The 20,955-nt window shown below is 44.0% G+C and overlaps 1 protein-coding gene across 1 annotated transcript in view; it reads right to left on the minus strand.

Moving 5' to 3' along the window:
- Window positions 1–430: 430 nt before the first annotated feature.
- PIP4K2A (phosphatidylinositol-5-phosphate 4-kinase, type II, alpha) overlaps window positions 431–20,955 on the minus strand; it is a 170,819-nt gene continuing 150,294 nt past the window's right edge. Inside the window, exons 7-10 of the mRNA XM_012644435.1 lie at window positions 15,192–15,305; window positions 6,900–7,143; window positions 5,402–5,505; window positions 431–2,680 (exon numbers count right to left, since the gene is read on the minus strand). Coding sequence (XP_012499889.1) covers window positions 2,600–2,680; window positions 5,402–5,505; window positions 6,900–7,143; window positions 15,192–15,305 — 543 coding nt within the window. The 3' untranslated portion in view covers window positions 431–2,599. The remainder of the gene's footprint in view (window positions 2,681–5,401; window positions 5,506–6,899; window positions 7,144–15,191; window positions 15,306–20,955) is intronic.

The raw sequence follows: 20,955 nt of genomic DNA on the forward strand, positions 1-20,955 counted from the left end.
TAATCAGAACAAATATGAGTTTTCAAAACAAGTGCTAAAGCTATGTTTGTTAACCTGGCACCAAGTGGAATGCCATAAAAAAGTCTTCCATCCATCAAGGATATCCTAATGAAGTTTCAAAAAAAATATGGACTCACACAGAACTAAGGTTGATCAAAACTAAAAATAAAATGATATGACTTTATAGGGTATTCTTTGAAGACTTGCCCCCCCCTCTGCTTGTTCACCTTGGAATAAGTCAATTTTGTTATGGAAGTTTCCATTATTTACTGATAAAACAGTTCACAGATTGAAGGCAAGGCTTTATAAACTAAAAAGATTCAATTTTGCTTCTTCAAGGATTAGCTAAAGACACTCAGTACGAAGTATGTAAAATTTGTTTGCAACAGAGAAAAACACAATTAATTGAGACAGGAACAAAGAATTCACCTTGTGAGTCATCAAAGTGCTTTATTTTGTAAAGCCCGGCTCATGACTGGAAGTGTATTGTTAGCACTAGGAGATACAAGGCGAACTTCCTCATTCTGTCCAAATAGTTTATCAACAGAAACAGATGACAGAGATTGTTATAGACAAAAATAAAAGCATTTTGTAAACTTCTAAAAGCATATACAGATTGGCCACAAAGGAAACAGTTATTCAAATAATGTATGTGTACCTTATCCTTACATCAGGGTCTTATGTTGGTAGTCTTGGGTCAAAGAAACCACAGAACTTCGGGACATTAAAACTGATTTGATGCCAGGATTTATGGTGGCGGGGAGGAGCAGGGACCAAATCACAGTATCCATTAATTTAAATACATAAAATACGAATTTGTACAATTATGTTACAGTGGTGTTAACATCACCGGTTGAGGATAACAAATCTACATAAAGTCAGTAGATAGTAGGAGGGATGGCGTTGCTGCTGGCTCCCAAAGATTCTGTGAATAAGTCCACATACACTGGACATAACTGCAATCTGGACAGCCTGAAGTTTCTGGAAAAGGCAGTATGGTAGGGGGATTTTGTTGAGCTGTAAGTAATAATTAAAGGATGGATTTTTTTTTTTTTCCTTTTCTGAAACTGCTTACAAAAATCATCTCACATCTTAAACAAAGAATTTCAAAGGCACAGCTTTAGCACAGCATATAAGTTGATAACCTACTCTAAGCAAGTCTAATAGTTTAGGTTGACGCCTTTCGGAAAATGCGGGAAAGTTGGTAGATACATGATCTAGGTTGGAAATCTATACCTTGATTAAAAACAATCAGCACAGTTTAGGGCAATGAACTTACATAACCAGATTTGGGTTAAATCTCTTTTATAAAAAATCATTAGGTTGATAAATTTACATCTGGAGGAAACGAAACAATCCTTTTCCTTTTGTTGTAAAAGACTGTCTACCAGGTACTTTGACTAAAAACATTCACTCAAAAACACGACTGCAGGGTACATCTCAAAATATGAAAACATTATTTCACCTACACTGTAAAATGACTTTACATGTAAACTTCAAAAATCACATGCTGTACATTAAATTTTTAGATTCAAAAATATCCCTGTTTTCCTAATAATGTAAACAGTAAAACTGAGGGTTTCAGTTAAAGGGATAATTCATAACAAAATCCCACCGTTAACGATGGTTGAACATAAACATCTTATAATTCAGATCTGCATTCGGTAACAGGAGAATTGAGAGTTTGAACACTTTGCTCATCCTCCCCGGGGTGGGAGATGTAGATACCATTGCCCCAAACTATGCACTTTTCAGGTAAGCGTTATTTTTACTTGGTAGCATTAATTCCTATACTGCAACTTAAGGGTGTAACGATGAAGAGGCTCCAGGCAAGAAAAGAAAAGCAAGCAGTTTTCCTGGACGTATGTACTGAGGTGAGGATGTACAGACAGAGTCACTGGGACATCGGCTTCTTGGTGGAGGAAGGGACGCTGTTAGGGACAGAACCCTGAACCAGTACATGCGGAGACTCCATTCTTCCGTCCAGTGCCAGGGGCTCGGGTTACAACTATTAAGGAGTGTCTGCGTGAGGGTGGAAGTGTAACATTCGCAGTTGTTTGCTTCCTTTTAATCATCATCATTATTATTATCATCATTATTATTATCTTCATTATTATTATGAATACTGTCTCACACATCTTTCCAACTCAAAAAAATAAACTGATCCGGTTTATCACGTGATGCCAACATGGTTGCTCTGACATGCATTTCCTTCTCTCCTTCCCCCCACACATGCGTGTTCATTCATTCATTCATTCATTCGGCCACAGCTGGAATCAGAGGGTTTTTGTTGTGACACATTCTGACCGAAGCTGATCTGTTTTAATTACTTTAAGATGCACACACGCGCACGCACGCGCACATACACACACACACACACACACACACACACGTCAGAAATAGCTAGAACGATGCTGGGAAGTATCAGGTAGCTGTAAAGCGAGTAGCCCCCAAATCAGTCATCGTGGCCTGCAGATGTAAACAAGGAAGTTTGCTTCCTGCAAGATGAGTGCTTCACTGAGTTTGGTTTCTGATTTTCCTACACCGAAGCCATCTCTGTCCGTCCCATGCTCATGTTCGTCGGAGGCTACGCGGGAGGTTACGTCAAGATGTGGCCGATAAAGTCCAAAAAGCGCTTTGAATACTGTTCTGGGTTCACGGTTGAGATCTCCGCACCAGCCTGGGCAGTTTTAAAGAAAGGAAATATTGATATAACGCTGATGATTTCCCCAGATTCCTACTCGACAGCTACAGCTACTTCAATTGCAGCTGAATATAAAGTGAATCATTCTCAAACCTATGCAGCTGCTTAAAACGTAACTCAAAATACCTTGGCGACTGCGGCCGAGTAATCAAGGTTATTACGAATCTGTGTCTGAATATGAGGCAAAGGGGGAAAGGGATGTTATTATCTCAAACACCGAGACTGTGGCAACTTAAAAATCAAATCAGCCATGTTGGGGATGTTCCTATCAAACAGCAGAATCATTTAGAAGCCCCAGGGACAATACTTTTACTTTTCAACAAGGCAGACCGAAGACACCTTGAGAATGACATAACATTTGGCAAAAAGGAAACCTCGACAACAACGATTTAAGGATTGTGTTCATTGTTTAGCAACCCTTTAGCTTAAGTGGTTCAGTGCTCAGAAACGAGGGGTGACAATAGCACAGGCTTCTCTGCACCGTACTCAGGTGGGACACAGCACTGCTGGCTGCGTCTCCTCCACGGGGGCACAGGAGAAGTCTAGCGGGGGAATTTCCACGATGAGACGCGCAGTGCTGGCCAGCACAGGCAAGGGACTTGCTGGCCAGTTGCCTGAGCTGCAAAGGCCAAGACCAGAAATTTACTAAGTCACCAGGTGCTATTTTTGGACACCCATGTTCATGGGGGAACTCGTAATTTCCAGGCCTGGGCTGCTGGGGTCTCCATGGAGGAGTCCAGGCCTTGAAGGCAGGGAAGGGTCCCGGGCAGCAGCCCAACAAAACTTTCCTGTGCCAAGAGTAATGTCTTGTTCTTGCAAACTGACCACGATTTGAGGCCACATGTTCTATTATGGAGCTGAACTGGCAACTTACTGGGGAGACTAGCATGGAGCCGTGCTGGCCACAGTACACTCCAATTTCATACACGGTGTAACACAGGGACAAACCTTTGCAAAGCATCTGCCCAGAGTTTGGAACTAGTCATCTCATGTATCCCCCCGTAAAACCCCATGGGCAAGGCATCAGGACCCCTGTAACTGCTGAGGGAACTGTACTCCGAGAGTGCCCCCTCTGGGGCACACAGTGGGGAAGGTGAAACGGGCTGCACCCAGTCTTTGCCACACACCATGGTTTTCAAGCAGAGGGGGGCCTCGGAATTACCACGGGGCCTTCTGAAGACCCCTCCCTCAACCTCCTGAACTGGACTCAGAACCAGGGAAAGAGGGTGGTGCGTCTGCAACAGACGTAGTTTAAAAACGGTACTCAGGAGGTTCTGACACCAACCATCGGGTGAGCGCCAACTGACACCGTGACACAGCCAGCCGGGCGAGGTCCCGGTCTGCGCTCTGCACACAGGAGGGGAACCCCACAGCTGTAGAAGATGTGACCGAAATATTTCTGTGGCAAATGGAATATAGTTTTAGTCCGGTTTCCATTTTAAAAAAGAGAAACAGCCTTTATGTGAGTTTGCTGGTCCTGGTATAGCTCGGTCAACTCTGCACAGTCTGTGGGAGGCTCCTCTCCTTCCGGGGTCAACAGACCAGGGCACGAGTTCATCTGTGTGGGATGGGTGGGCTCTGTGGCTTTTTAGTACATCTGGAAGCCAAACCACAATACAAGCACAAAATGGGATACCCAGAGAACTGTAAACTCAGCCAGGCGGGGGGTGTTTCCTTGGGGGATCGGGGGTTGGGTTGGTTCTTGGCGGGGATTCCCTCTCTACACTCTCCCAGGTGTGCGGCTCTGGCAGTCTCTGCTGAAGCCGTCCTCCTCAGTTTCTTCAACTAACAAAAGGGGGTACCCTAGCATCTCCCTCCCAGGCTTGTCATGGGGGTTCACCAAGTTAACACACACCTAGAGCAGTGATGACTCTGAGCAAGCACAGTAAAGGTGAGGGATTAATACTATGAAACTTTGATCTTCACTCAAAAGACTTCTGTAGTGGAAAAAAATACAACTCATTCCAAGAAAAGATCTATGACCCAGTATATTTTGGAAGTGTCTTAAGCAGAGCATTGTGCTTCAGTTCTGAATATTTCATATTAAAACACTTAACTATCTTCACTTTTATCTCTGGAATGCTTTTTTCAAACAAAAGAGAATTTGTGTAATGTTCTAGTGATGCATGTGGCTCACGCCTCTGATCCCAGGACTTTGGGAGGTAGAGGAGGGAGGATCGCTTGAGGCCATGAGTTCGAGACCAGCCTGGACGACATAGGGAGAGCGCATCTCTACAAAAAATAGGAAAATTAGCCAGGTGTGGTGACAGACATCTGTAGTTCCAACTACTTGGGAGGCTGAGGCAGGAGGATGGCTTGAGCCCCAGAGTTTGAGGTTGCAGTGTGCTGTGATTGCACCACTGTACTCTAGGCTGGGTGACAGTGTGAGATCTTGTCTCTAAAATAAATAAGTAAATAAATAAATAAAAAGAAAAAAAAGACAGAATCCCCTGTGTGTGAAAAGAGATGCACCCAGAAGCCACAGAGAGCCTGGGTAAGAACAGAGGTGAGCATTTGGCATTTGCAGGCTCTGAGTCTTGCACTAAGAACATGCCCCCCGCAGGGAACAAGCATCACCAGAGGGCTTTAACAGCTCAGTAGAAAGGAGCCAGGCAGTAGAAAGGGGTCATCCCTGCATTACAGACAACTTCCAGGACCCGGGGAAAAGGGAGGAGGAGACAAACTGGAGATACTCACGCCATGTTTAACAGTTTTTGCAGCGTGGGCAGCTTTCTTTTTTGCATCATAATGAGTAAGGATGTCAATAATGGCCATGAAGTACACCTCCTTCCTGGGAGAGTCTGCAAAGGGATGAGAGCAGTGATCAGGGGACAGAGGCCAACACTGGGGACAGCATGAGCTGCCACGGGAGGGAGAAGTGAGGCTGGAGTGAGAGGGAATCAGACGCTTGGGGGTGGAAATAAACCCCACGCAACTGCGCAGCCCGACCAAATAGACGGCTTGCCTCTCTGTACCCAATCCTCTTCCGATTTAAAAAGCAAAAACAAACAACTCACCCCCTGCAAAATCCTGTGAACATTATAACCTCAGGATATTAACGGTGGAGGTCTAAGGGTGGGATTGAGTGTTTTATTTTTACTTTTTGTTAGTCTGCAATTTCTTTAATGATCATATATTGCTTTGGTGTAAAGAAAAATGCCATTTTAAAATATAAAACGAGTAGAACCAATTAGGCTTATTAATGCTTTTCTACCATTTGATGTACTGTTCATAATTAATTCTCATTGGATATAGCACTAGAACTGGATAAAGGCATATATCACCTCCAATATCTATTTTCCCTACATTTCCAAAAATATGCTGTTTCAGTTATGAACAGTAAGAAAAATACATTTGAGTGTCTCTAATTTTCTGTGTTGAAGAAATAATTTTGGTGAGCAAAACAGAAACAGAACAAAATACAACTCGAATCCCTGGGTTACTATGCCATCTGAGATTTTTTTTTTTATTTTTAAAATACTGATGAGCAACACTTTTGATTATTCAAAAAACAAGAGGCTGCTTTTATTATATCACTAATATATTTTTATAGATACGTAGCTAAGGTAGAATGCAATATTCCTGCAAATATCTGGAATATCCAATCACTAGGATATTGAGGATTAAGCTTGATCTGGCTCCAGAGAAGAGGGCCACAGACCCTTCTGAGGGGGAGGAGGGCAGTGGCAGACACAGCTGCAAATCAGATTCTCACTGCACACGGGGGCCTGGCCTCATGACCCTGAGAGGGAAAGGGGTGGTGGTGAAGACATGCCTGCCCTACAAGATGGCCACCTGAGGGTCACAGTGGACCACAGATGTGTGCCCAGCTCAAGATAGATTCTTGATGCTTTTGACTTAGACAAAAGAAGATAACCAGGAAAAAAATACTTGAAAACACTTCTTATATGTGTTATCTATATAAGTGTATGTATGTGTTGTACATATAAACTAGTTGTGGTTTCATTCTATTCCCTCAACGTCACAAAATTCAAGGACCTGATCACATTACGTTTCAGCACCCGAGATCAGTTACGGTTAACATATTCTTGTCCCCACATCCATTTATTTGGACTCTGGAGAGTGAGTCTTATAGGGCAGCGCACTTGGAACTGGGGTTAAAATTACTGGTAGAGAACAATGCAAAAATCAAACCATTCCATATGCAAAAAGCGTCCACAGTAACTAAGCTTACTTTCATGGCACTTAATTCCGTAGACGTCGATGTTTGGATCGAACTCCCCGGGAGCCAAGGGCGGCGAGCTGTTCAGCGTGTTCCCGGGGCTGTCTGGAGGGGTCCCGACCGGGTGGGTGCCGTCGCTCTCCCCCTCCTCCTCCCCCTCGTTCTCCTCGCACTCCACCTCCTCCTGTTCAGCTCGCTCCACGTCGTGGATCCCCACCAGCAGGCTGTAGTCCATGAGCTTTAGCTGGGCAAGAAACTGGAAGGCGGAGGCAACAGGGTCGGTCACACCTTAAACTTCAAAGCTGATATTTAGAGAAGTCAAGCCCAAGGCAGCATACAGAGGGGAAGACCATGAGAACGGCCGGCTCGGCCAGAGGAGCTGTCCGTCACGATGCTCTCGCATTCCCAGGCAAATGCAGCCTCACACTTCAGGCTGGCTCAGAACTTGTATTATCCCCACCACCGGCCCCCGAGCCGGGTGCTGAGAGGCGTGCATCTATCACAGGGAGGCTGGATTCCACCTAAGAGCAGGGAGCATGTCTGGCAAGAATGAGATTGGGAGAAAGGGAAGAGCAGGTTTCTCCCAACAATTCAGACTGCCGAATGGGGGAAACCGGGGACCTCCCATGTAGCATCCAGCAGAACATCTCAGAATGGTTTGGGACGGCACTTTGACATTCTGCACACTCCTCAGAGATCATTACGTCATCTGTCACAAGTAAGTAAAGGCCCAAAGGTCCCCATCACCCAGCAAAGGCATTGTGTGGGAGCCCTGGTGAGGAGTGCGGTCCTGTCCTGGTGTCCCCCTGATGCAAGCAGGGGTCGCAAGATGCTGAAGGGGCTTTGCTTTCCGCAAGGCACCGGTTTTCCAAGACTCCTGTCCTCCCCTCCTCTCCTGGTCCAGCCACTGATAGAATATAATGTGGGGCAACACCTAGCTCTGTGCACCTGGCTACTGCTACTATCCGCCAAGTTCTGTTTTGGCTTTTCTGCTCATGCTTTTTTTCTTATTTTTAAGTAGATGAACCCAGATATGTGACTTTTAGCACAATTTTCTCATTGAGCCATTAAAATGTGGATGGTATTACTGAGTGCAAACCGTGCGTGGCAGCCCATCTGCTGGCTGGAGCTGCGGCTCCCTGACCCTCCAGCTGGCTGGTTCTGTGCAGGAGCCCATCCTGCCCTGACCCCGGGCTCGGGTCCAAGAAGGTGTGTGGCCCTGACTCTTGGAGAACTCGGTGCCACCCTTGCTTGAGCATGCAGGGCACCTGACTGGCCTCTGGGCTACCCTGATAGAATTTAGGGAGTGAGCTTGCTTACATAAGGGGCAAGCAGATGAAATTGTAGGTCTTGAAGTTCTGGCTAAAAATGAAATGAAATCAATGTGCCAAGACCTGCAGAGCCATTTGTTTCTCCTGAACCTGCTGGGAAATAGCTCTGCCTTGGAGCCGAAAGAGAAGCCATGTTCCTTTGCAGACAAGGAGAGGACCTCTGGCCACAGGCCTGCTTGGGTCTTCTCTCCACCTGTTCCCTGAGGCCTTCAATCGGCCATCGGCCCCCGACCCGCTCTGCCCGTCCTCCTTTCCCAGCTCCCATTTCGTTGCCTTCCCGCCACCAATCCCCCAGGGCCAGCTGAAACTTCCCCATTTATTTTGAGCTCAGAAAAAAAGAAATGATAGATCTTCTTCAGATATTTAAGCAAGGTGGGAGAAACCTGTTTATTTAAAAATAGACAGAGGCAAACCCCTCATCTAAACAGAGCGGAGCTCCTGCTCGCCGCCACGCTCTGATTCAGTGTTCTGGGCCCCAGAGAGAGAGGAAGCCGCTGTCCCTCCCTGAGGAGGCCTTTCCCCAGACTCCCCCATTGCGTGATCACAAGAACCAACTTTCCATTTCTACCTCCCTCACCCAGACTTCCTTTCTAGTGGCCAAAGACCACTCATCCTCCCCTAGAATCGTGGCAGTGGCCGGCCTTCAGGGTGCACGTGGCCAGGGACGTGTTTGTGGGGGCGCCTTCCCCAGGTGAGCTGGCAGAGAAGCCCGGCGCCACGGTTGTTTGAGAGGGGACACTCCAGCCAAGGCTTGTTGAACCCTGTCACCCAGCCAGGAAGCTGGATCTCTGTCCCTGCCCTGCTTTAAGTGGGCCCGTGGGAGTGGGAGAGAACTGAGCACCATGGGGTGCAGAGACAGCCGACCAGGCTCAAGGCTGGCATCAGGGTCTCCACAGGAGCAGAAACGGGCTCAGAAGACAAAAGTGAACACAAGGGTTCAAAGCTAAGGAGGGGTGAGTTCAGGGCCGTGTTCAAAACCTATATTCTTGGCATCGTATCACGCTACCTCTGGAGGCTACGTTAAAGCAACTTTTTCCACATTTCTTAAACAAAATCCACGGGCTTCTGAAGAGGAGGTCCCCTCACATTACTAAGGTCTGTGGGTCTCCAGAGGGGCATGCAGCTAGTAGCACACCTCGCGCTGCTATGATCATGGAACCTGCTCCCCCTTCCAGAATATCCTGGGGGCCTAAAATTTGGAAGCATATTTGGAAAATACTGCATTAGAAGTACCCTGTCAGAGCTTCTGGCTCTCAGGAGGTGTGGCTGGTTCCCGAAGGCCCCACCTGTTTTTCCAAAGCCTCTGGGCCCCTGGAGAACCGGGTCAGGGTCTCTCTTGTCTCCTCCCCTGCTCCCTGACACCCAGCCTGGGGCTTAGCCCTGCTCCCTGCGTCTAGGGCCTCTCTGGCCTCCATCCCCACTCCTGTAAGCCTCTTCCGGGGGATCAGGAGTCCAGTACTGTGGGAGACCCAGGTTGCCAGGTGGCAGAGTCCGCACGAGCTGGGGGTGGAGGGCAGGTGGGGAGGAAGCCAGGAGGGGCGCCCTGCTCAGCTTGAGCAGTGGCAGGGAAGGGCCACCTCTTGCCTGTCCCCACTCCCTCTGGGTACCCGGAAGGTTCCCGTGAAGACATAAAGACTGGGTGCTGCCAGAACCTCCCCCTCCAATCTTCTGGAAAGGGAAGATATTTTCAAAATGCAAATTAGATCCTGTCACGCCCTGCTTGAGATTTTTAGTGGTGCTGTATTTCTCACAGGCTGAAACAAAACTCTCACCCAGCCCAGGAAGCCAGGATAGCTTGGCCCCATCCACCTCTCCGCCCCCTCCCTGGACGTCTCGCCTGTGCCCAGGTACCTCCTACTGGACCGTTGGGTCTCAGCACCCGCTCAGGGCAGCACATCCCCGAGTCAGGGCATTTACGATACCGTGACTCCTCAGTGACACCTGGCTCAGCTGCACATTTGTTTTGCTGGAGCATTTGAGTAACTTCTCTCAAATACTCCAAAGAATAAAGAAAGAAACAACAGAAAACCTCTGTTTGAGACCGGGAGAGGCATCGCCTATGGGAAGGAAGCACAATGAGACCATTTACAATATATCTGTGCTCTCCTTTGGGACAGAATCTTTCACAGGGAGGGGGTCCACTGTTTGACCTTCAGATGGTTTTGACCTTCAAATACACTTTCAAGAGTGCTTTATTTACAAAAGTCAGGGGCTGCCTGTGATTAACTTGCCAAAGGTCAGACAAGGAAGGGGAGCCGACTGGGGGTGGCCAGCTGCACTCACCAGGGTGAGTCTCCAGCCCCAGTCCCCTCCAACCCCGGAGCAGCTCCCCTGGGCCTCAGGCCTGCGGTCAGCCTTCCAGTAAGGAAGAAGTAAAGGTGCGGTCAGCTCCTAGCGTGACCTGCCAACCCATCAGTGAAATGGAAAATGCATCTCCAGGTGAGAAGCTAGGAAGATCGAGGAAACCAACTGCAGTCCCAGGGGGTATTATCCATGTTTTCAAATCTACAAGACTGAGGTAGAAATGGAAAAGACCAAGGACAGCACAGAGTATAGGTTTTACATTAAAAAAAAAAAAAAATTAAAGATCAAACAAAATTCCAGAAATCCCTTGTCTCTATTCCAAGGGCCAAGATCAGCTATAAGTTACTTTTCACTTTAAGAATGTTTTAAGTTTTATAACTAGTTAAAAGATTTTTTAAATTAAATATTAAATTATGACCTATCGATTCTAAAATGCTATCCAATAGGAAATCTCCCTCAGACTATGTCACATTATTAATGCAAAGAAAACAATATTAAACCAGGAATTTAAAAAAAAAAAAAGAGTATAGGTTTTGCTGACAAGGTTGACCTATTTCTTCTTCTTTAATTAAAGTATCAGATAATTTTAAGAAACAAAGAGTACAGAAGTCAGAGGGGAGATTAAGTCTCATTTTGTCTCACTCATTAGCTCTGTGCCTGGATGGGTTCATCTCTCCGAGCCTCAGTCATTCGACCTATAAAATGGGACAACACCCTGTGCCTCACACAGGTACAGAAGGGCCGAGGCAACAACTATGGTGCCTTATACACGGCAGTGGAAGGTGTTATAACTGTCAGTGTTGTTTTGATTATGGTCATAGCCTTTTGTTCATCAATATGCAAATTTAAACGGGTTTGAGTTGGTTGGCCAAGGAGAGACAGAAGCCTGCGGATGAGCCTGTTGACTCATTAGCTCTAATCTTCACACACTTTATTTTAAATCTCTTCTGAGGCAGAGTGGATTGAAGTGTGGCAATAAATCTGAGGATTTTGTTAGAGAAAATTCTTGTTGGGTATCACCACTGTCTGTCACAACTGTGGACTGAAAGTTTACTGGTGCAGAGGGAAGACCAGAGGAGGAGGAGGGTTTTTAGCCAACGGTAGGAATTCAGGATGTATTTGCTTTTTTATGGTTGATTCCTTTAAGCTCAAATGTTTATTTTTTAAGTACACAAGATTTCAAAGCGTGAAGATTTTTAAATCTTTAGGTCCTCTGCTTTCTTTCCTTTCCAACTTCTCAATGAATACCCAGCCGACCCCTTTCCTCAGAATATCCCGTCTCATCTAATTCCTTAATAATTAATTCCTCGTTGTGACAAATCTTTGAGCTAGCATCTTCCTCAAGATCTTTACGAGTCCGGTCATAAACTCCTCCGAAAACTATGGCAAGGGAGCAATTAATAAGCTAGCCTTCACAATGGGTTTAAATTAACTTTATTTACTAACTTTACTAACACATTGTTCTTCTGAATTACCACTTCCCAACATATCTGGGAAGTAGGATTAAAATTCCAATCAGCCCTAATGGTTATATTTTACCACTTGTTAAAAATTATAACCATCTTCCTTTGATGCATTTATCAGAAAACAGTCCCTTTATCCAGCCATGTAAAAAAAAGAAAAAAACAAACAAACAAAAAAAAAACAAAACAGTCCCAACTGTGCTCTCTCACAAACATATTTAACTTGCATTTTATGTCAGAGTAGTTGGAAGTGTTGCCTCTTAGGGCCTCAAACTCTCGGCTGTATTTAGAAGCTGCGTGTCTTTGAGCAAATTACATAGTGTCTCTGGGCTTGGTTTCTTCAAACTGGGATAATATCAGTTCCACCCTCAAGCTGTTGTTTTGAGAATAACGAGATACAGCTGCAAGGGAAGGACTTAGGCTTGATGTGCTCCATGAACGTCAGGAGCCACCCACCCCACTACTCCCACCACCCTGTCCCCTCTCATCCATTTCCATGGTTGGGGGACTATAAACCTGAGATGGTCAAGCTGCCCTGTGGCAGGGGTGCTCCTGGACACCCCAGGGAGAGCACAGCTTTGCACCGTGCGACGCTGGGATCTCAGTGCAAGTCAGAGAGAGGAGAGATCGGAGTTGACTCTACAGGGTGATGATCAGAGTTGGCAACAAGCTGGACAGGAGGAAAAGTGCCTTTCTGTCTCCATAGAGCACTTTTTTTTTTTTTTTTTTTTGCAGAAAAAGACACACATACGTCTGGTTATATGCAAAACTGTCTGGACTAAAGTACCCAGCATGGCATATGAATAGTAGAACAGGATTTCAATTATAGAAAAAAAGGAACTAGAATAATATCAAATAAAAATTCTTTTTTTCCCCCTAACAAAAAAATAGATTTATTGAGCCATAAGAAACTCAGATCTTCTACTTTAAGCATTAAGGAAAAAACAGTAACAACAATGAAAAAACTGCAGTCAAACTCTAACAGGCCAGTCAGCTAAATCTGAAAGCATGGAACTGATGAAAAAAGAAACCTAGATTAAACTCTGGCCTCATTATCAAGATCAGATGTCAAGCTACTTCACCATAATTACCTGCTTAAAAATTTAATGATGCTTCTGCATGGATTTCAAAACTAAAGACACTGTTATCAGCCATTGAGAATATTTTTAAATGAAAGAATGCTTTATGCCTTGCTTCCATTTCAACAAAACAGCTAAGTGCTAGAGCCATGTATGGGATTAGACTATCGAATCCTCTAATCAACAGCATTATTAGAGACAACAAAAGGCTAAGAGGATTCTTAGGTAATTCAACTGTAAATTTGAACTGCTTGAGTTACATTATTTCTGGAGTCTAAATATCGTAGTGATGTACAGCCAACAGGAAAAAAAAACAAAAAACAAAAAAACAAAAACAATTTTTTGGCAGGTCACAGATAACCCTAAGGGCTACTTACCATAATTGCTGTTAATAAAACAATATTATTCTCAGTATCAAAGATTTGCTGGATTAAGCAATAAAAATACAAAAGAGAGGATATTTACCTAGGGTACTTAATTATCAGATCAAATTGATCCCAAAGTAAGGAGGAAATGCTTAACTAATATACATTTTAATAACCACAGACAACTGAGGAAAACTTAAGGTTCCTTAAAGGAGAAAGATGTTACATGATAAAAGCAAACACTTGTATCTACGTTTTTGTTTGTTCGTTTAAAGTAGACACTTGTACCTTTCACAAATAACCAATATTTAGGTTCTAATCCAAGCATGTATACCATGAAGGTTAAAATAATGTAAAATATTTTATTAAAATAATTTATGATCTAAAAATAGGAACTAACTTGGTCAATCTGTCTTGCAATATAAAGGACTATCAAAAGATTAAAAACATTGTAATACTGCTTCTGCTTTCGTGGGGAATATAATCAAATGCATGACATTCATTCTTGGTTCTAGTCATTTTAATTTTTTCTCATTTAATGACATGAAAAAGAAAATCTTTGCACAAAGCCTCTCTCTAAGTAGCAGATCTGTACTGGTACGTGGGGAACAGTATTTCAAAGTTTAAAAAAAGTGTACAGGCCGGGTATGGTGGCTCACACCTGTAATCCTAGCACTCTGGGAGGCCGAGGCAGGAGTTTTGCTTGAGCTCAGGGGTTCGACACCAGCCTGAGCAAGAGAGAGAAAGAGAGATCCCATCTCAACTAAAAATAGAAAAATTAGTCAGGCGTGGTGGCATGCACCTGTAGTCCCAGCTCCTCAGGAGGCTGAGGCAGGAAGATGGCTTGGGCCAAGGAGTTTGAGGTTGCTGCTGAGCTGTGATGACGCCACCAACTCTAGCTTAGCTGGGAAGACAGGACAAGACTCCATCTCAAAAAAAATAAAAGCACACAGACACGAATGAAAGTAATAGCTAAGAAAAACATAGTTTAGTAATTGCCTAAATTAGAATTCCTCTATATTATCTTGTAACTCAACAAACTCCCCCCTCAAAATAACTTTTTTTCTAAATTTACTTCTAAAAGAATTAAATGAGGAAATCCGATGGGAAAGTCGCGGTGCCTTTCTAATGAACGCAATGATAGGAAAAGGTATACTTTAAAGAAAACAGCGTTGACGAAGCAAACGCCTGCGTTACAGACTCAGAGCCCACTGGAACAGTGTCTTGGTTCTCGCCTCCCTCCCCACGACCCCGGTGTGCTGGTCCCGGGATGGGCAAGAGTGCCTCGCGGGGCCTCATGACATCTTCGCAGCGGCTCGTGGAAATATTAAAGCATCGAGCCATCGAGGCTGTGTTGACCCACACTGAGTTGCAGTTTAGAGGGAAAAATGCCAATGCTCCAACAGTGACTGAACATTTGTTTCTGACATGCTCTGCTGTCTGACAGAGCCTGGACTCGCCACGCACTCCCAAACTCTGGCTGCGACAAACAACCCGGGAACCCCAGGGGGGTACACAGCAGGTGCTGTCCTGTGTTTGTCACCTAAACGAGAGGGCTGCTGAACTGGCACGTTTCTTCTTTAAACCAGATCACATAATGTGAGGTGTACCTGTTTATATCTGGTTTTGATGATACGGGTTCTAATCCATATATGTACATATTTGCATATGTATTTGCTTTGGTTGCAGATTTAAATGGAAGGTTTAAAAACCCTGTTGACATTTGTACAATGGAATTTTCCTTTATATTGACTGTTCTTACCTCAACATCCTTTTTCAGTTTTTCCAAGAACACCTTTTTGTTGTTATCATCAATATAAATCTTTTGGCCCTTATTAATGAAATCATTATCCTTTAAAGTTGGCAGTTCTTTGGCCTAAAACAAACAAGAAAAAGAATGAGAAAAAAGCTTGAGCAAAATCTAAAAAACACACCCCGCTTCCGATCCTGGACGTTGAAGCGTCCACTGCAGGGGTGTCACCCAAGGCAATAAGTGGGAGGTGACCCCTAGTACCACAAGGGGGCACCAGCGAGCTAGGCCCTCTTGGAAGCCTTCCCACAAGGAATGGAGGGTTAGACAAACCCCACATTAGAACGCCTTTTGGTAACACATTTTATGTTTTTCATAGGAATGAACCTGACTGCTTTCTTAGATTCACTTTCTTACAAGAAGTCTTCTAAGTATAGAATCTGTATTCTTAGAATACTTTGTCAGGAACCTTCAATTTTCTTACTGGTACAACCCAAATCCATCCATCCCTCCCTCCACTTTTGGGTAGCCTTCGCTGGGTTCACGTTACAAATAACATGTTATCTTGTCTTACAAAAGCCCCGTCCATAATCATATTGATTTTCTGAGTCAAGGAGAACATGTGCCCAGAGTTGAGCCATCTGCCCTTCCAAACCTTCCTATCCACCACTCCACCAAGAAGGAAATTCTCTTCTCATCTGGACAACGTACAAGGAAAAAAAAGTCTTCTCCTTAACATTACACATATTAAAATAAGTTCTACCCTTTACAAAGAACAAGAGGGTGAGCTAGCAAGTAACTGCACTGACGCCAACCAACACAAAGTAACCAATGACTATCAAAATATGGGTTATGAGCAGAAAAAAACTTTTGCTTACGCTGCAACATATAGGATAATACAGGCATATCGTTTTAAAATAGTGTGGATTATTCTATTTAATTTCATGCAAGCTGCTTTCTGGGAGAGCTCAAAAACAATTGACCCTCCCCCCCTCCTTCAGCTAACCATAACTTACTTCTTTTAGTTGAAAGGGATCCAATGTAACACGCTGCCTTTCTTTGTATATTAGTGAATCCTGAATGGTCCTCCTTTCCATAAGTGAATGAAAAAAATAATCCAAGGAAACAGTATATCTTCCTGGCCCCCAGGCTGTTCCACTCCCCTCTTTATTCAGAGCAATAAAAAGAAAACTCCTGGGGCACGTCTACCGAACCATTCCAAATGTATAAATGGTGCACTTTCCCCTCTCATTTTATAAAACATGCACATGTATGTAGACAGTCACATCTATCTACACAGACATATGTGTGCATGTTATGCATTTCTAAATTAGTAGCCAGTGCTACTAATTTTGCTACTAATTTTGTTTAACTTTGAAAAGAGAACATTTGAACAGTTTTGCATCTTGAATTAGATCTAACTACGGGCAAAATAATTATTATCCTTACAAAGCAGCCACAGGAAAGCTCAGAAATCCAGAAACTCAATTCAACAGGCTGTTACTGAATTACTGTCATGTACAGGGATGCAAATAATGAATAGTCAAAATTTCTACTCTAAAGGAATTTGTTATCTTGTATGGGAGAAAGGTATGAAAGCAAGTAGGTAGAAAATAAGGCAGTAGGAGTACGTAACAGGCACAGATAAATAAGAAGATTCTGGGGGGAGACTGATCTAATTTCTGACACTTTCATGCTGAGTCATGGGAGTCTTCAGGAAATGAAAATGCAATGACATTCTTTGCAAAAATTCAGGATGGGTCGGCTAGACTAACCCCTACATCTGTCATTCGTAATCTAAAAATAACATAATAAATGTAAAAAAAAAAAAAAAACCAAAACCCTCACAAAACGCTGGATGTGAAGATAGCACATGAATGTTAAACGTTTGGGTCAATTACACCAGACCCTCAGGGTTTCTCTTCTCCTGCTAGAACTGTAAACATAATGAAGTTTCACAGTGAACGAAATGCAAAGTTCTGAAGTTTAACAAAACTGACTCAGAGGGCAGTGAGAAGATAAACGCTGCTCAAAATACAGAATTGGGAGCGCCCTAGGAGAAGGGGTCAAACTTAGACCTGCAAACAAAACAAAGGCAGAGCAAGGATGGCAACTCTCCAAGCAGACACCTTGGGCGTTTTTGTGTAGCTGTGTGTTAGGGATGGGGGCGTGGGTGGGTAGGGGTGTTATGGATCAAGACATCTGCCTCAATTCCACGACTCATTTTATACGTGTAAGAAAAGAGGGGAGAGGGCTTTTTCTGGTTTTGTGTGAAGTCAGAGCTGACAGACCACAGCCGAGGCGGTAAGTTACACATTAGGTATGTCTTTGTAACACAAGTCACGTTAATGAAGATGAATGCCACGGCGGGCTCGCCCTGCAGAATTACCTCACTGGACAGGGAAAGTATAATTCTACCTCATAAAACTCTGGACAACCCTGTACTATGTGACTAAGCTCACTCGTGAATTTCACAGGCACTAGGGACGTATTTAGGTTGGATCGAGTTCAAAAAAGGGCACCCAGATTGGTTAAAAGACTTAAGGGCTTATTGAAAGGACAAGAGAAGGCAGCTCCTTAGCGGGGCAGCTGCGAGTGCGGAATCCAACACTGGTCTGCAAATACCCACCTCCCAAATGCTGGCTGTGAGACAGAGCGCTCGGGGGCAGCAGGGTTTTGGACTCACGAATCTGGAAGCTGCAATCCTGGTTGCACCCCTTACTTGCCAGGGACCAGAGGCCAGGTTCCTGGCCCTCTCCGGGCCGTTTCCTTACATGTAGAAGGGGGAAACGCCACCACGACCACCTACAGCAGCCTTAGCTACCGTGCTTAGCACTTTGTGTGCATAATTTTATTTGCATTAGGCATCCCATCTCCTCTTTGCAACAACCTTAACTATTATTCTTACACGCACTTTACAGACAAGGAGACTGAGATTATGTGATTTAACTATGTAAGTGATGAGCTGAGATGGGAACCTTCATCATTCTGCTAAGGTAGAGTTGTGCTGAGAATCCAACCAGAAACCCTGTGACACATTTAAATAGTGATGCACCGGGCATCACTAAGTGCCTTAATTCTAGCACTTTGGGAGGCTGAGGCGGGAGGATCACTTGAGTTCAAGACCAGCCTGGGCAATACTGAGACCCTGTCCTACAAAAAATACAAAAATTAGCTGGGTGTGGTGGCGTGCACCTGTAGTCCCAGCTACTCGGGAGGCTGAGGCAGGAGGATTGCTTGAGCCCAGGAGTTTGAGGCTGCAGTGAGCTATGATGCCACAGCACTCCAGCCTGGGCAACACAGTGAGACTCTGTCTCAAAAACAAACAAAAAAGTGAGTGGTACTTGTTAACACCATCACCACCACCATCATCATCATTGCTGTGATCATTTAATACATTGTACAGATTTAAAACTAGTATTACAGGTTGAGAGACTGCATACAAAATATTTTCTTGAAAAAAAAAACAACTTTATTCTTTTTACTAAAAATCAGATGACAAAGATTAAGTCACCTGACAATGATTCACCCTCAAGAAGATTTTACTGTGTAGCTTTTTAAAAGAAATTTCAATATATTCCTCTGATAGTGAGCAATGTTTATATTAGAAACACATCATTTTTTTTTAAATGAGGAAAACTATTATACCATGAATTAGTGGAACTTAATAAACTCTCTTGGTGTAAAACTGCCCACAAAGGTGACGTCTGCGGAGCAGCACAGACTTAACTGTGGGCAGTGACATCTTAATGTGGTAGCTGATTCCACCCCTCTGCTTTTAAACACCGGATTATTTGCACTTAGGAGGGTTTCCCAGGCTCATGGTCCCTGGGTCTGGTTCTTTAATGGGTGTCTTTAATACCCTTTCTAGTTCAGCACAGAAACAGCTGGGGGTGGAGGAAACCCCCAGGGCTAACTGAAGACAGGTCAGAAATGCTTCTTAACTGTAAACTCTCTGAGGCCTGCTTCCAGCTGGTGGTCAGCAACGTTTCTGAAGTGGTAGCAGGCTGAGTCTTTATTTGCTCTGAATTCAGTTCTCCTGGCCCGTTTTGTGGACGTCGGAGCCTCCAAGTGCAGCGGGGCAATTGCTGCACAATATGTTGTACGTGCTAGGAGGAGACAGGACATGGGAGGGACCTTCTCTTCCTCCTCCTGCCCTGGGCCCAGCCCTGGGTGGGACTCCTGCCTGGGGGCCTCCAGAGCTGCTCCAAGGCCCTGGCCAGCTGAGCTCTGGAGGACACACATACAACCCAATTCAGCCCCAGGCGAGCACAAGCAAGGCTGTTTTCTCTCTCGCATAGGGCAATTCTGCCGTGCTGTGGGTTGGACTCCAAATGGCATTCACCTCTGTTAATGTGACGTGTAAATGCACAAAGGCATCAGTAGAGTGACACTGTGCCCCTGCGACCTAGCTATCCCGTTTGGATAAAATGAGCAGGGTGGGCAGCCTCACACTGCTGTGCTGGGTGACGCCTACCCGGCCCCAGGTTGGTTCAGAGTAGGAGACCGACTGAAGCACACCCACATCTCAGGCTGCCTGAGTTGTATCTCAGCTCCTCTAATTATCCACTGTGTGACTTTGGGCAAGTTACTTAACCTCTCTGTGACTTGGTTTTCTTTAAATGGGGATTAGCAAACATAGGGTTGTGAGGATTACATGAGCTCATATGTGTAAAAAGGCTTAAACCAGTGCTTGCCGCATGGTGCATTGTATACAGATGTCATTATTATTGTTTCTGTGTCATGTTCTCAAGTATGGCTTATGGATCTAGAAGAAGTTCATCACTGATAAATCCAGAGTGGTATTTTTCTTTTGAAAAATATACTGAAATATTTAACATTTCCATACTAGCTGTGATGTTCTGAATCAGCTGCTTAATCTGCCGAACTTCAGTTTCCTTATCTATCTAACGGGAAATCAATAATACTGTACCTATGAAATAGGGTTAGTGTGTGAATTAAATGACATGAAGCACATAGTGCTTGGCAATAATAACTTGCTATGTTTGTTTCCTTTTTTCCCTTCTTCCTCCCTAATTTTTTTTAAAGATAGGCTGTTTAAATTTAGGATATCAATAATCTAAACCATGTTTAAAATTTCCTTTGTTTTCAGGTTTTATCCACTAGTCACAAACATCGCATGAATTTTCTACACATTGCCCTCACATTTTGAAGACACTTTCATTACTACACATAAACCTAGCATATACAAGTGCAAGGTTATTATTTCATTTTATCGCACAAGATGCATGGGGAACATAGAGGATACATCACACAGGATGCACCTAAGACCGCTCTTCCCTCCTTCCCTAAGGCTCTAGTTCCATACCCTGCTCTCCAAACCTCAATTGTGACTTCTCCTGGCTAGAAAAACCTCTGTGATCACCTGCAAAAGCTATTCCCAGTAAGAAAACGTCACCGAAAATACCTTTTTTACTGAAACCCAAATGAGAGTAAAATATTGCTGTAGGATAATAAAAATTGGGTAAGTTAAATTTTTAGAGTTATAAAGTATTTGAAATTTATTATATTTATGAAATATAGGGAATAAAAATTAATGGTTTTATATATACGGCAAAAGGTAGAAATTTGCTGACTTTTGTCTTACTTTAATTTTCTACGGGTTAGTATTTCCTTCAGTGAGCATGTTATAATAGTGGCTAAATTAGTGAATGCTATTTTGCTGATCTAAAGCAAAAAATCCACTAACTGGAATCTTAGTAGCCAGAAAATACAACCAAAATACCAGGGAGTAAGTAGTAAACTCATTCCTAAG

Source organism: Propithecus coquereli, unplaced genomic scaffold (assembly GCF_000956105.1).
Source record: "Propithecus coquereli isolate 6110/MARCELLA unplaced genomic scaffold, Pcoq_1.0 Scaffold103, whole genome shotgun sequence".
NCBI lineage: Eukaryota > Metazoa > Chordata > Mammalia > Primates > Indriidae > Propithecus > Propithecus coquereli.